Below are 16003 nucleotides of genomic sequence, written 5' to 3'. Positions count from 1 at the left end.
CTTACATTCCCACCCAGCTTTGTATCATCACCAAACTTGGATATATTACATTTGGTCCCCTCATCCAAATCATTGATATAGAAGATTGTGAATAGCTGAGGCCCAAGCACTGATCCTTGCGATACCCCACTAGTAACAGCCTGCCAACCCGAAAATGACCCGTTTATTCCTACTCTATGTTTTCTGTCCGTTAACCAATCCATGCTAGTATATAACCCCCAATCCCATGAGCCCTAATTTTGTTTAATAACCTCTTGTGTGGCACTTTATCGAATGCCTTCTGAAAATCTAAATACACCACATCCACTGGTTCCCCCTTATCTATTCTGCTAGTTACAACCTCAAAAAACTCAAATTTGTCAAACACGATTTCCCTTTCATAAATCAGTGTTGACTCTGCCCAATCCTATTATTATTTTCTGTTACCACGTCCTTAATAATAAATTCTAGCATTTTCCCTACTACTGATGTCAGGCTAACTGGTCTGTAGTTCTCCGTTTTCTCTCTCCCTCCTTTCTTAAATAGTGGGGTTACATTTGCTACCTTCCAGTCCACGGGAACCGTTCTAGAATTAATGGAATTTTGGAAAATGACAACCAATGCATCCACTATCTCTATAGCCACCTCTTTCAAACCCCTAGGCTGTAGGCCATCAGGTCCTGGGGATTTATCGGCTTTCAGTCCCATTAATTTCTCCAGTACTATTTTTTTACTAATACTAATTTCTTTCAGTTCCTCATTCTCGCTAGACCCTTGGTTCTCCACTATTTCCGGGAAGTCTTTTGTGTCTTCTTCCATGAAAACAGACACAAAGGCCTAGAAATTCGGTTGTGGGTCCGCCAGGGCTTTAGCGCCCGAAATTTTGCGCCAGCGTTAATGCCGCTGCGCCCGACGAAAATTCGGTTGCCCCGGGCCCAGACGGCGGCGGGCGCTAATGGAGGGTTTTTGCGCCTCACTATGGACGTTCAGTGCAGTTTTGAGGTGCTAATCCCCCGCTGCGGCACCCGAGGCGGTGCGGCAGGCTGGGGTACTGCAGGCCTCCTCCTTCTGTTAAGGAGGAGCTGCCTGCAGCCGACCGCTGGCCGGTCGATTCGCCCGACAAATGAGCCCGGCACCTCGGGGAAGAGCCGCGCTCGCGGGCCACACACATCAGTGCCGCGGGGGGGTGGTGGAGGAGTCCGGGGAGGGAGGTGCGGGCAGGCGGCTGCCGGGAAAGCGGCCGGCCGCCGCTCCACCTTTATGCGCCAGCGCAAAGGTGTGTAACATCCCTTTCAACAATCGTTGGTTGCGGCTGCCATGGGCGAGGCGGCCGCAACTGAATTTGGGCTTGGGGCCGGGTTACCACGGCAACCGGGACGCTGCGCACACCGATGACGTCATCGGTGCCGGCGCAGCGCCGATGGTAGGGTCCAACGCAATTTCGTTACCAGCTATAATTCCGGCGCAAGACCCTCTAACGCCTCTAATTGGGCGCTGACCCCACCGAATTTCTAGGCCAAAGTATTTGTTTAATTTCTTTGCCATTTCCTTATTCCCCATTAGAAGTTCTCCTGTCTCAGCCTGTAATGGGCCCACATTTACAAAAGCTTTTCCTTTTTACATACCTATAGAAGCTTTTACAGTCTTTTTATGTCTCTCGCTAGTTTACTTTCATATTCTATTTTCCCTTTCTTTATCAATTTCTTGGTCCTCCTTTGCTGAATTCTAAAATCCTCCCAATCCTCAGGCTTACTACTCCTTTTGGCAACATTATAAGCCTCTTCCTTTGATCTAATGCTATCTTTAACTTCTCGTTAGCCACGGTTGGACCACTTTTCCTGTGAGGTTTTTGTGCCTTAAAAGGAATGTAAATTATGTATTAATTAATTAAATGCTAGCCATTGCTTGTCTACCGTCATACCTTTTAATGTAGTTTCCCAATCTACCTTAGCCAACTCGCCCCTCGTACCTATGTAGTTTGCTTTGGGTATGAGGGGCAAGTTAGCCAAGGTAGATTGGGAAACTACATTAAAAAAGGTATGCTATTAAACAATACCAAAAATGTTATTTCTTTCAATATTATGATCAGGTTTATGAATCGGAGTTTACTCAGTGCACTTAAGGTGTAATTTTTAGTGATCTATTCATACAACTTATAAAATTTAACTAATTCATCCCTTTGTATAGCCCATAAATAGCCACTATATCCCACAGATCTGCTTCAGCTATGCTAACCATTAATGTATCATCATTCATGGGACTAAACCCCGTTTCCAGCTTAACTATCATTCTGTAGCCCAACCCGCGGGCGGGAAAGTGGCATTGAGGTTGATGATCAGCCATGATATTATTGAATGAATGAGCAGGCTCAAGGGGCCTTATGGCCTAATCCTGCTCCTATTTCTTATGTTCTCATGTAACCCTCCTCTTCCACTTCAGGTTCAAGTCCCACTCAAGAGACTTGAGCACAAAAATCTGGGCTGACACTCCAGTGCAGTACTGACGGAGTGCTGTACTGTCAGAGGTGCAGTCTTTCGGATGAGACGTTAAACCAAGGCCTTGCCTGCTCGGATGTAAAGATCCCAAGGCACTATTTCGAAGAGCAGGGGAGTTATCCCCAGTGTCCTGGCCAATATTTATCCCTCAAACAACATCACTAAAACAGATTATCTGGTCATTATCATATTGCTGTTTGTGGGAGCTTGCTGTGCGCAAATTGGCTGCCACGTTTCCTACAAGTGATTACACTCCAATTGTACTTCATTGGCTGTAAAGTGCTTTGGGGCGTCTGGTGGTCGTGAAAGGCACTATATAAATGCAAGTCTTTTTTCTTTCTTTTTCCTGCTCCTACCAAGCCAGAGTCCCAGGGGCTAACCACCCAGTTACAAACCTAGCCACCAAACTCTAATTCTCCCAATTTTCAAACCCTGACTGCCTGACCCTCTCCCCTTTCCTCCCCACCCATTCCTGTGCCCACTTCCACTTCCTTGCATGAAGGCAAAAAGGTGGTGTGCACATCAGCTCCCTATTCCCAGAGAGAGACTTGATCATTTCTGAAAATATCGGAGATTTAGATCTTCAACTTTGCTTTGTAGATGGGCAAGTGGGGGGACAAGCAGAGTTACTCGAAAAAAAGACCTTTTTGGCCAGTAAGCAATGCTACAGGAGATCATCGAACATTACTCAACATGAAAGCTCAGCATCACTACAAAATCTGCTGAAAGCCATGCCTTTTCCAACTTTTAAAATTCACAGGTTTGTCTGAGACTATATCCTGTCTACTTGTTGAACTAATGCATCACCAGGATTACAGATCAGACTAAATATGAAAATGCAACATTTATTTCAAGCTTGAAGTGGTAGCAAGGATAGAACTACAATGGAGGAGGGAGGCAATAAAGAATTCACCAACCAGGTCTAAAGAAATTGCTCATCAGGAAATCCAGTGTATAAATTGTGCCTCCACTGTATTTCGGGAACATAAAAAATGTACAATGACGGAGCTTATACAGAAAGTTAGTTTTACAGTAACTCGTCTATCTGGAGTAAGTATTTTTTTGGGAAGGGGAGATATCAGGAAGTTCTCAGGTCCCAACTGATTTACAATGTTTCCCTTCAGTGTAAAATTCTTCACGCTCACCAAGCTACTTCTTTGTACGGTATAGAAAATCTTGAAGCCCAAATTTCTTTTAAATTAATGTGCAATTCTCATCAAGCTATTCTTTTTTGAACACCTTTTGCATAAATGGTTTAGCAAAGCGCTTAAAAAGTAAGCAATTTTAAGCAGAACTTATCCCCTGTAATGACATACTTACTCATTTCTTCGGTCATTTCCATTTTCACGTTTTCTTTCTGGAAATTCTGCATCGTTTGTAAGGTCTTCTGTGGGTCCATTTTCTTGTTCATAGTTTGCATCGTCTGAAATATAAAGCATGTTTTTTTTCCCTATCTCGAACATAAGCTTTTATTTCAGTAGTATGTCATCATATAATAAAAACTGTGGGTGGAGGGTAGGCAATTTTAAATAGCAATTCAATCCTTTTGCATCATCTGTAATCTTTGATTGGAGACTATTTATTATTGGGCCCTAGCTGACCAAAATTCACATTACAAACCTAAAGGTTAATCTCTATTTTCGAACATATTGTACAGGCATCCAAAATGTCATTTATACAATTTGATGCACTAGCATATCACTCACGTATGTTGCAATTCCTACACTTAATAGGAAAACAGATTTTGAGCACGGGAACCTACCTGGTGTACAGAGAGGAAAATAAGGTGGGAGGTGCCCTTATGTCAGTCCTGCCTCATTTAAATGTGATTTGAATGCTTGCATTTGTTTGAGGTACACCGCCTCGCCTCGGGAAACCCGCAAATCCTAGGACAGTACAAAGACTGCATAAACCTGACACCGTGGTTTATGTCCCTTTTTCCTCTATGCAGTAGAGGCTCACTCAGAACGTTCTTTTGTGCTAGCCAACTAAATTTTCAATATTACGTAGCAAAAGGGAGCCAAAAAGATTAATATGAAGCATAGTAACATTTGCCTATTGGGACTGAAATCATTACCATTTTATGATAAAAAGAAATCATCAAGGCAGATGTGCAATGATATTGCCCTTGCTTGATGAAACGCTGCAGGGAAATCCCAGAAATAAAAATACTAGGATATCTGTACTCTTAGTTAATAAGGCAATCAATAATCTGTTGCGATTTCCTAAGGGTAGCCTCAGTTCTGCAGAATGCTAGACTTAGAGCAATAGTCCTAGCCTCCAGAAGACAGATTACATTAAGTCAATGGGTATTGCATCTGCTTTGTAATTTGACTGTAAACATTCCAATCACTAGTTGCTACAGAAATGTTATTCCATAGACATTCCCTAAATTTGATTCACAGTTTAATTCATATAAATTATTTGAACTCATACAAAAATTATACGAGGGGCTAAATGGGGGTCATGTATCGTGCTTTTATTCTGTCTGACCTAATTTTCTGCACTATCCACTTCATTTAATAATTTTCACACACAGACACACTGTACTTTTCCTGAGGGTCTCCTAACATCTGGTAACATATTGAACACATTGAGGAGACATTGCTAAAATTGAGTAATTTCCTTGAGGCAATAGAAATTTAAGGGAATTTATCGGTTTGATGCATGCAAGAAAGAATTTCCAGAAGCAGAAAGTTCAACTGCTGACTTGAAACAATTCTAATCGCTACTGTGGAGCAAATTTTATTTCCACAAGAATTTGGGATGAGGTAATAATAACGGAGCTCATTGTAACAGTCCACGTGAGCCAAGCTTTTTGTGAATTTATAATGAGGATAAAAACACAGACATTCTCACCTAATTTTTAATTTCTTCCCTTTAAAAGGGTATTGCTCTCGTGTTAAGTTTAAAATCTAGGGAAAAATGTTGATGATTTTGTGCTTCTTCCCTAATTTCTTTAAAATTTGCATCTTTATTCAACTAGAGGGACTGGAATTAGATTCTTATATGCCCTGAAGTCATTTGTAAAAGCTCTAAATTAACATTTTATTTTAATATCACAGAGCCAGTTTCAATTTAATTCTGTAAGTCACTGACACTACAAATAAAAATATAAAGAGATATTAAATCCTGACTGCTAACTGTTGTTAATCACAATTCTTAACTTGCATTGGAGGCAGTTCAGAGAAGGTTCATGAGGTTGATTCCGGAGATGAAGGGGTTGTCTTATGAAGAAAGGCTGAGCAGGTTGGGCCTATACTCATTGGAGTTTAGAAGAATGAGAGGGGATCTTATTGAAACATAAGATTCTGAAGGGGCTTGACAGGGTAGATGCAGAGAGGATGTTTCCCCTCATGGGGGAATCTAGAACTAGGGGGCATAATTTCAGAATAAGGGGACACCCATTTAAGTCGGAAATGAGGATGAATTTCTTCTCTTGGAGGGTCGTGAATCTTTGGAATTCTCTTCCCCAGAGAGCTGTGGAGGCTGGGTCATTGAATATATTTAAGGTGGAGATAGACAGATTTTTGAAAGGTAAGGGAGTCAAGGGTTATGGGGAGCGGGGCAGGGAAGTGGAGTTGAGGCCAAGATCAGATCAGCCATGATCTTATTGAATGGCGGAGCAGGTTCGAAGGGCCAAATGACCTACTCCTGCTCTTACGTCTTATGTTCTTATGTATTAACCAATTTTTTTAAAAAGGTTTTGTGATTGAATCTATTGCTATGTTGCCTGATAAATACTCTGCAATACAGGGCTGCTTACATCTGCAAGCTTTGAACAAGATTTCAACAGGCGCTAAATTTTAGCTTTCTCTGTCCAAAAGGCAGTTTGGGGAGCTATTAATTTTGAGCTGAAGGGGCGGAGAATAATTTTGTTTTAATTTTGACTCCATATATTTTGTACCTGTTGATAGAAATTCTAGTCAAAGCATACATTTTAAATACTACTATACAGTGCAGCATCTTTGTGTGACTTTATGAAATTTGCTTTAAAATGTGATTCTTCACCAATCCCCACTTACTGTAGGAGTTGTGGCCAGCAAGATACAATATTGCAAAAATTCTATTCATGCCCTCCCATCCATCTATTCTGGGAGACCAAAAGAGTATCCTTAGCCTCAAAAACCCATGGCTAATATCCCACTACAGGAAACTTTCATTTAACCGGAGGTTAAATATCCGGAATGCTCTATCCACCGGCAAAATTCAGGAGTCGGTTCAGATAGGTTTTTTTACTTTTCGTTGCTTTTTTTCTCCAGTCCTGGCTCTGCAAGCGTCTAGCTGAAGCTGTTGCTTAGCTACAGAGACGCTTGCAAGCTGCGCCGACTGTTTTGAAGCTGTTGCTAAGCAACAGGGTTTGTTGCTTCAGACGGAGCTCAGAAGCTCCGTATGTTTTAACATTAGCGCTCATTTTTCCGGCAATGTTGATCGACCGGCACCAGCTCGGTCCCGTCAGTGCCAGATACCAGAAAGTTTCCTGTAATTGTAAAGCAAGAAAAAAAACAAGTAGGCTAACATAAATATCAACACTAACAGGACAAGGGTGCATAACTCAATTGTAATGAAGGGCAGCCTTCAATCAACAAACTGCCAGTTAATCCCACTCAATAAAATCCAACTTTTTAAACACAGGGTCAATAGGTTATATTTACTTTAATCATAAACAAAGTCTTCTCTAGGATATTTATTGGCAAATTAATCATTCTTTTATCAGTGCTTCAAAATGTATAAACAGGATTTTTTCATTAAATGTACCTTTGTTGTGGTAGCCATGGCACCAGCCATCTTCATCTGAGAGTTCATTAATTTAGCCTGAGTGGACATGGAAGTAACCTTCGAACTCACAGCATACGTACGGGTCTTCTGCTTCCGCAGCTGCACAAGTTGCTTTGCAAGAATCTTACAGGCATCTTTGTTGCCAGACTTAGCCATTTTCTTAATTTCCATTTCCTGATCAAGTACAAATAAATATCATCAATACAAAGAGAAAAAAAACTTCCAATGCTGGAAGTCCGAAATAAAAACAGAAAATGCTGGAAATACACAGTAGGTACATCAACAACTGTAAAAAGAAAAGATTGGTTAATGTTTTGGGTATAGACCTTTCATCAGCTCATAAAAATAGAAATATCAACAAGGCTTGTAACTAGTACTTGGATCTGACCCCTCCCCTTCAAATTTGCCATCATCACCCCTCTCTTCACCGCACTGTCCTCGCAAACTACTACCACATCTCCAACCTCCCTTTCCTCGCCAAAGACCTTGAACATGTTGTCGCCTCCCAAATCCGTGCCTATCTTTCCCGCAACTCCATGTTTGAACCCCTCCAATCAGGTTTCCGCTCCTGGCACTGAAGCAGTGCTCATCAAACGCATAAATGACATCCTATGTGACTGTGGTAAACTATCCCTTCTCATCCTTCTAGACCAGTCTGCAGCCTTTAACACGGTTGACCACACCATCCTCCTCCAACGCCTCTCCTCCATTGTCCAGCTGGGTGGGACTGCCCTCACCTAGTACCATTCCTATCTGTCCAGTCGTAGCCAGAAAATCACATGCAATGGCTTCTTTTCCCAGTCCCTCACCATTACCTCTGGAGTCCCCAAGGATCTATCCTTGGTCCCTCCTATTTCAAATCTATATGCTGCCCCTCGGCAACACTATCTGAAAACACATTAGGTTCCACATGTACGCTGACGACACCCAGCTCTACCTCACCACCACCTCTTTCGACTCTGCCACTGTCTCTGATTTGTCACGCTGCTTGTACGATATCCAGTATTGGATGAGCAGAGATTTCCGCTGAATAAATATTGAAAAGACCAAAGCCATTGTCTTCAGTCCCTGCCATAAACTCCATTCCCTACCCAATGACACCATCCCTCTCCCTGGCCACTGTCTGAGGCTGTACCAGACCATTCGCAACTGTGGCATCCTATTTGATCGGGAGCTGAGCTTCCGACCCCATAACCTCTCCATCACCAAGACCTCCTACTTCCACCTTCATAACATCACCCGCCCCTACTTCAGCTCATCTGCTGCTGAAACCCTCATCTATGCCTTGGTTACCTCTAGACTCGACTATTCCAACGCTCTCCTGGCCAGCCTCCCAACCTTGCACCCTCCGTAAACTTGAGCTCATCCAAAACTCTGCTGCCCGTCTCCTAACTCGCACCAAGTCCTGTTCATCCATCAACCCTGTGCTCGCTGACCTACATTCCCTGGTCTGGCAACACCTCAATTTTAAAATTCTCATCCTTGTTTTCAAATCCTTAGATGGCCTCGCCCCTCCCTATCTCTGTAACCTCCTCCAGCCCTACAATCCTATTTCTGCGCTCCTCCAATTCTGTCCTCTTGTGCATCTCCGATTTTCTTCGCTCCACCACTGATGGCCGTTGCCTAGGCCCCAAGCTCTAATTCCCTACCTAAACCTCTCTACCTCTTCCTCCTCCTTTAAGACGCTCCTTAAAACCTACCTCTTAGACCAAGCATGTCCTAACATCTCTTTTACTAGCTCGGTGTCAAAGGTTGTTTGATAATCACTATGAAGCATCTTGGAACGTTTTACGATGTTAAAGGTGCTATATAAATGCAAGTTGTTGTTGTAGGGTTAAAAGTAAATGATGCAAAAGGCATTACAATCACTTGTTGGAAGGTGACAAGCGTGGCTCAGTGGTAGCACACTTGCCTCTGAATCAGAAGGTTGTGGGTTCAAGCCCCAGAGACTGGAGCACAAGATCTAGGCTGATCGTCCAGTGCAGCACTCCCTCAGTCGGAGATGCCGTCTTTCGGAAGAGACGTTAAACCGAGGCTCAGTCTGCCCTCTCAGGTGGACGTAAAAGATCCCATGGCGCCACTTCACTCTTATCTGAACATTATCTCACTGCTGTTTGTGGGACCTTGCTGTACACAAATAGGCTACTGCGTTGCCTGCATTACAACAGTGACTACACTTCAAAAATATTTCATTGGCTCCAAAGCGCTTTGGGACATCCTGAGGTCGTGGAAGGCACTGTATAACTCCATGGGCTAGAAATTGCATAGCGCCCCGTTTGGGGCAATAACTTTTGCGGGAGCGCGAAAGTATCGCCAGGCGAAAAAGATTTGTTGCTGCCGGGAACTTCCGCTTTAGCGCTCCAAGAGGGAAGTGGAGCGGTAAATCAAGCGCTACCACTTCCCTTAGAGGGCTAAAGGGAGTGAGAGGGGCGGTATCAGCAGAGCACTGAGCAACGTTCGGAGCAACGCCGCCAGTTTTACAGGCTCCTTCCCTCCCTTAAAGGGAAGGGCCAATGCTGCATTGAAGGAATCCTTAGGCTGTGTCTGTTGGGCGACAATACCTGCGATACACGCATTGCAGCCCTAAACACCAAGTGTGCAGGGCTAAGCAATCGCGATGTACAAAAAAAAATCAAAAAACACCAGAATGGGAACATAAATAAATTTTGGCCTACCTGACCACAGCTGCCTTTAATTAGCGCTCCCCAAGTGGCCAGCCGAGGTGACGTTGTTGACGCCCTGCGGTGTTGCAGGGGGCGGAAGCGAATATTGCATCCGGGGCGATAACAGGCCGCTGCGCACCGGATGACATCACAATCTCCGGGGCACAAGAGATCAAGGCGGTAAGTTTCAGCGGAAGTGCAAACCCGCCAGGGAAGTTCACGGGCATCGGTGATTTCACCACGCCCGGTCGGTAAGCCCTTAGCGCCCTGTTACCACCCCCCAGAGGCGCCAACGGAAGGCGCAAACCAGGCCAATTTCTCCCCCCACCAAAGTCTTTCTTTAATGATAAATACTAAGGAGAGGTTGTGCAGACTAACATTTAAAAAAGAAGTGCCTAAGATCTTTCAGTAACAGGAAGTGTTTCTAGAACTAGTTTCAAACAATGCTACCATTTTTAAAGTTGTAATAATAGAATACAGGGAAGGAACTGGATTGAACAGTTTCTCAACATACATTTAGTATGGTTTCTGAATACAACTTTGCCTGCGGCAATAAAGTGAACTGGAATTTTGGTAATGCATTCAACATCCATAAAATGACAACTAAAAACGATGTAAAATCAGAGATATAATATAAGCAATAAAATTTCAGTACCAAACATAGCTATATTGCTATTTGTGTGTTGATGAAAAGTGATTTTGGATGCACAGAAGTGAATGTGGCAACACTAACAAAAAGACTTGCATTTATAGAACACCTCATCACATCTCAGAAACACCTCAAAATGCTTCCCATATAATTAATTTAAGTAGTACAGGCACTGTTGTTTTGTAGGCAAATAGGGCAGCCATTTTGCACACAGCAAGATCCCACAAACAGCAACAATATGAATGAATGAATGAATGATGTTTTTTGAGTGGTATTCATTGAAAGAGGAAGATTGCCCAGGATGCTGGGAGAACTCCCTACTTTTCTTCAAATAGTGTCATATATGTTCTGTACCATCAGAACAGCCAATGAGACCTCGATTTAATGTCTCATTCAAAGGATGGCAGATGTAACAATGGAACTGCATTGAATAATGTACTCGCATCTTGGAGTGGAACAGGTTAGTGCTTGATGCGGGGAGCCCCAGTCAGAACACCGTGCTGGCGAGGTGGCCTGCACCCCTTTGTGTCAACCTGCTTCACTCTTCTGCCAAGCTCCTGGGCCACTGGTGCTTGCTCCGCTTTGCCAGTTTTTCATGCTTCCTTTTCCACTTGCCTATCCCTCACCCATTTAGCTATTCACACATTCTCTTTGTCTCCTATATGGCTTTTACTTTTTTGATTTCTCTCATACCTTCTATTGCCTCTTGCTTATATCACTTATGCCATTTAATCATCTCCCATTTTCCACCTAAGCATTTTATAGGTAATGTTATTTATTTTGTTGTGTGTGTGTGTGTGTGTGTGTGTGTGTGTGTGTGTGTGTGTGTGCTTCCCTCTCCTCTTGGTCCATTCATTTTAAATACTATTAATCTGTATTATCTTTCAATTCTGATAAAGGGTCCTTACCTGAAACATTACCTTGTCTGTTATCTCCACAGATGCTGCCTGACTTGACTTGCTGAGTGTTTCCAGCATTTTATGTTTTTGTTTGTTTCAGATTTCCAGAATCTGCAGTATTTCACATTACTGGGTTTGTGCTAACCTGAAGTACTATTCACACAGTGCCAGATGATATTAAGCAGCCAAGGCTCTATATTCAGCCTGGAATTGCCATCAAGGTGATTTCTGACCTACTCACCAGCTGTTTTTCTTGTTTCTCTAAGCCCGCTCTATCTCTGGCTATAGATCGTTGAGTTCCCCTCAACTCTCGATTCTGTTCCTTTATTATATCTGGAGAGAAATTAAGAATAGTTGAAATAAAATATTAGAACCATCAATGTTGTACTGTATGAAAAACAATCAGCTTGTATCAAGTCATTTCCTGTCATAACTAGATATCGCTGCTCGTGATCTTGCAAGCTATAGTACACAATTTAAAAAGATTGGGGAAAAAAAAAGTTGAAATACACACAAACATAACAATCCGATTTCCAAAAATGCATTTTTCTAAAATATTACAAAACCAGACAAGTCATCCTTAGCTGTGAATCTGGACGGTTCTCACTCTCTCTCAATTAATAACCATCCTCCTTTAAAGGGGGAGGGAGAGAAGATAACCAGCGATTCTTCAGGTTAGAATTGGCTCCATGAAGATACATCTGGTGATGGAAGTTAGAACTGAGTCTCTTATGGTACACTCAGTAATACAATACCAAAGCCAGGTGACCAGTACTCCATAGCATTATCGAGATCAACTATCTAGTCTGACACATTAAAAAAGACGAGATTCCTCCCACTCAGCTTCAGATAACCCTACAAGCCAATGCCCTAAGAGATGGGGAGAGTTTATAGATATACAATTATTGGGAAGCTTACAAATGCTCTGTGCTAGCTGTTGCACAATTCTAACTGGTTAAGCTCCAGCAGTATCTCTGCATACACTTTGGGGTCCTTACACATTGACAGATGCCAAATTGCACCTAATCTTTGTAAACCTAAGTTAAGTAGGATGCATCCCCTATGTGGAGAGTGTATGTGCTCGATAACAGGCAATCATAAACTGCTGTATTTTTCAGTAGCTTGGTTTGGAGACTCTTAACCATGGTAAAAACTTATTTTTGCCTTTTAAAAAATGGAAATAAGACTTTGATTTGTAAACTTGGTTCACACACTCACACTCCACCATTCATATTTAATGGGTGGAAAATCTAGCCCGATATTTCTTCTTGATTATGACCAACATCATAATCTACTGTAATAATTTATCACAAGCCACCAGCATAAAGAATTGTAGACATTTTACATAATTTATAACATTTAATAACCGAGTGTCATTCAGAATCTTCTATTCATGATGGGAATCCCAAAACGTGTGATTTTCTTTTTTACCTGAAAGTTGTTTTCCTCTTTCAACCAGTGAAGAAACCCAAATAAACATCTCAACAACCAGTGAGCATGTTATAGACAGGAGACTCGAGCTAACTAATAGATCACGCCCCCACCCCAGTCAGAACCATAACCAATTCATTCTCTGGCATCTTCCACGGCATCACGACACAGTGCAACTGAATCTGCCTTCAGATTGGTTTTACTTTTATTCTGTTCACTCATAAGTAAAATTCAAAACTGCTTCTATATCACCCAATAATGGTAAGATTTTTACATGTCTTTCTAGGAAAAGTCCTGTGATGTGATTTAAAATAATCACCACAATAACTGATACTTTCAGCTTCAGATCTGAATGTTGAAATCTGTGATCAATGACCAATTACAAGAGTCTCAATCACATCATATGACTGGGTGTATCAGTGAGCCAATGACTAACCCTACATGAGTCAACTCTTGTCAAACCTATATAATACTGTTCCACACAGTGAAAACTCCACGAAGTCCAATGATGTGCGGGTTAGGTTGATTGGCTATGATAAATTGACCCTTAGTGTTAGGGGGATTAAATACGTGGGGTTACGGGGATAGGGTGGGATATGTGTTGGTGTAGGGGTTACGGGGATCGGGTGGGATATGTGTCGGTGCAGGCTCGATGGGCCGAAATGGCCTCTATCTGCACTGTGGGGTTTCTGTGATTTCTGTGAAGTTATCCTTTGGAATCAACATCAAAATCTATTGTTTCAGAGAAAACTATGACTTCTACAGGACGGTATTTAAAACCTGTGTTACTCCATAACCAAAACTTTTTCCCCATAGAATTCTAAATTAAACCGTACAGAATGGAAACATTTACAAATAATGTTCTGGTGATTCTCTTTATTAATGGGATCTACTGCTGGTGCCATTAACATCAATCTAAAAGAACGATCCTGTTGTTCCTGGCTCCTGCAACTGAAAGAGTTACAATAAAAATCACAAGTTGAAAGAAAAATAGACAAGGAAAGATCTGGAGGCGCAAGTGAAAGCTTGATCAAAAAAGATGGGCTTTGAGAAGGCTTTTAAAAGAGAAATGTGGAGGGGCTTAGGGAGTGAGTTCTAGGGAGTGAGGCTAAGGCAGTGAAGAGCTCTGCCACAAACGGTGGAGTGAAGGGTGGTTACACACGCAAAAAGGTCAAAGTTGGAGCAACCAAGCAGGATGATGTATAAGGCTGGAAGAGGTTTCAGAGATAGGGTTGGGCAAGGCCATGGCAACATTTAAAGATAAGAATTTTGAATTTAATATACCAGGGGACAGGGAGCCAATGTAGATCAGTGAGGTCAGGGGGACAGGTGAGTCGAACTTAGTGCAGGTCAGGATACAACTAAGTGGTTGCGTTTTGGATTAGTTGGAAGGCCAGAAAGGTGGGCACTGGAGTAAAAACAAGTCTAGAGGTGACAAACACAAGGATTGTAGCAGCAGAAAGGTTGAGGTGGTTGTGGGAAAGGAGGGATGATGACAAAGAAACTTTTAAAACAGACCGATTCTTCTGCATGTATGCAAAAAACCATCTATACATACTTGCACCTTAAGTGCTCCAAGTTGGGAAAATGATCATTGCTACCAGCAATAACAGGCTAGAAATGTTGATAAAGTTTCACACCATTTATGTTAGTTGTTTAATATGTTTCCAATAAATATGAACAGGACAACATAAACATATTCAGGAGATCCGTTACCACACTGCTAGCAATACTACTAAGGAATTTATCCACACTTTAAAAAAAAAGTTATTACAATTACATGTTGAATTTTTTTTAATAAAAGCTACTTCTGAGCAATGGCTGTGTGACTCCCGAGCCGGGCCTAGCATCAGCTGCCACAGTCCGGTCCCCTCAAGCAGCCCTGTTTGGGGCTCCGGAGCCGGCCACACCAAGGCACCAGTGTGCCAGAGACTTGTTTTAAAGGGAGGCCTCTTACCTTCCGCCGTCTTCTTCTTCCCGAACAGCGACATTTTCTGCCCCGTCACCTTGGAAACGACGGTGCCCAGTACCACTCAGTCACGCTGCTGCAGTGTGAGCATCAGGGGCTTAGAAGTATGAGGAAGGTGTGTGCGTTTATTTATTTTACATATATATATATATATCTTCCTGTTTCCGCTCCTCTAATTTGTTTTCCCTTTCTCAACTCGCAGTCCCCCAACCGGTTTGTTCACAGTTTGGGAGCCGCGTTACCGCGCCCCCCGGCGGCGGGGAGGACGAGTAGTAGAAGCAGACTCGCTCTCTCACATTGGCACCAGGCACTCCAATTCAATGCAATCTCTCCCAACAGAGTCAGCAACGCTTCACCTTGATTATTCTGCAAAAACAAATACTCACCGATACATCATTTTAACTCTTTGCATGCCTCCTGTCAGCCGTGACTCTTTAACCAAGCTTTTGGCCGTCTGTCCTAACATCTCCTTATGTGAAATAACAACAGAAAATGCTGGAAAAACTCAGCAAGTCAGGCAACATCCGTGGAGAGAAATTTGAGTTGACGTTTCGGGTTTGACCCTTCTTCAAAACTGGAGAGAAAAGGAACTAGATCGAAGGCAGGGCTGCGATCGGACAAAAGAATAAAAGAACCAAAAGAAGTAAAAGAGATTAGAAGCTAGACGAGATGGTAATAGGCTGTGATTAGGTGTAAAGTGTACTGGCAGGGCAAAAGATAGCTGCCAGGTGTGAGAGAGAAACAAAAGGAAAGGGGGGGGGGGAAAGGAGAGGAGTGGAAAAATATAAGTGAAAATGAAATGGGGGCCGAGGTTATGATCTGAAATTGTTGAACTCGATATTGAGACCGGAAGGCTGCAGAGTGCCTAATCGGAAGATGAGGTGCTGTTCCTCGAGTTTACGTTGAGCTTCCGTGGAACAGTACAAGAGGCCAAGGACGGTGAGGTCCGAGTGGGAATGGAGCGTAAGGGTGACCCCGAGCTTCCGGTCGCCTGTCATTTCAATTCACCGCTCCATTCCCACTCGGACCTCACCGTCCTTGGCCTCTTGTACTGTTCCACGGAAGCTCAACGTAAACTCGAGGAACAGCACCTCATCTTCCGATTAGGCACTCTGCAGCCTTCCGGTCTCAATATCGAG

At 42.8% G+C, this 16003-nt stretch overlaps 1 protein-coding gene across 1 annotated transcript in view; it reads right to left on the bottom strand.

Moving 5' to 3' along the window:
* LOC147107746 (charged multivesicular body protein 2b) overlaps positions 1–15279 on the bottom strand; it is a 30817-nt gene extending 15538 nt beyond the window's left edge. Inside the window, exons 1-4 of the mRNA XM_086007026.1 lie at positions 14853–15279; positions 11706–11797; positions 7233–7427; positions 3795–3897 (exon numbers count right to left, since the gene is read on the bottom strand). Coding sequence (XP_085863152.1) covers positions 3795–3897; positions 7233–7427; positions 11706–11797; positions 14853–14886 — 424 coding nt within the window. The 5' untranslated portion in view covers positions 14887–15279. The remainder of the gene's footprint in view (positions 1–3794; positions 3898–7232; positions 7428–11705; positions 11798–14852) is intronic.
* Positions 15280–16003: the final 724 nt, after the last annotated feature.

The sequence above is a fragment of the Somniosus microcephalus genome, chromosome 14 (genome assembly GCF_052327205.1).
Source record: "Somniosus microcephalus isolate GS21.2 chromosome 14, FLI_Smic_1.0, whole genome shotgun sequence".
Classification (NCBI taxonomy): domain Eukaryota; kingdom Metazoa; phylum Chordata; class Chondrichthyes; order Squaliformes; family Somniosidae; genus Somniosus; species Somniosus microcephalus.
The sequence above is the reverse complement of the archived record's forward strand: the minus strand, read 5'-3'. Positions and strand labels throughout refer to the sequence as shown.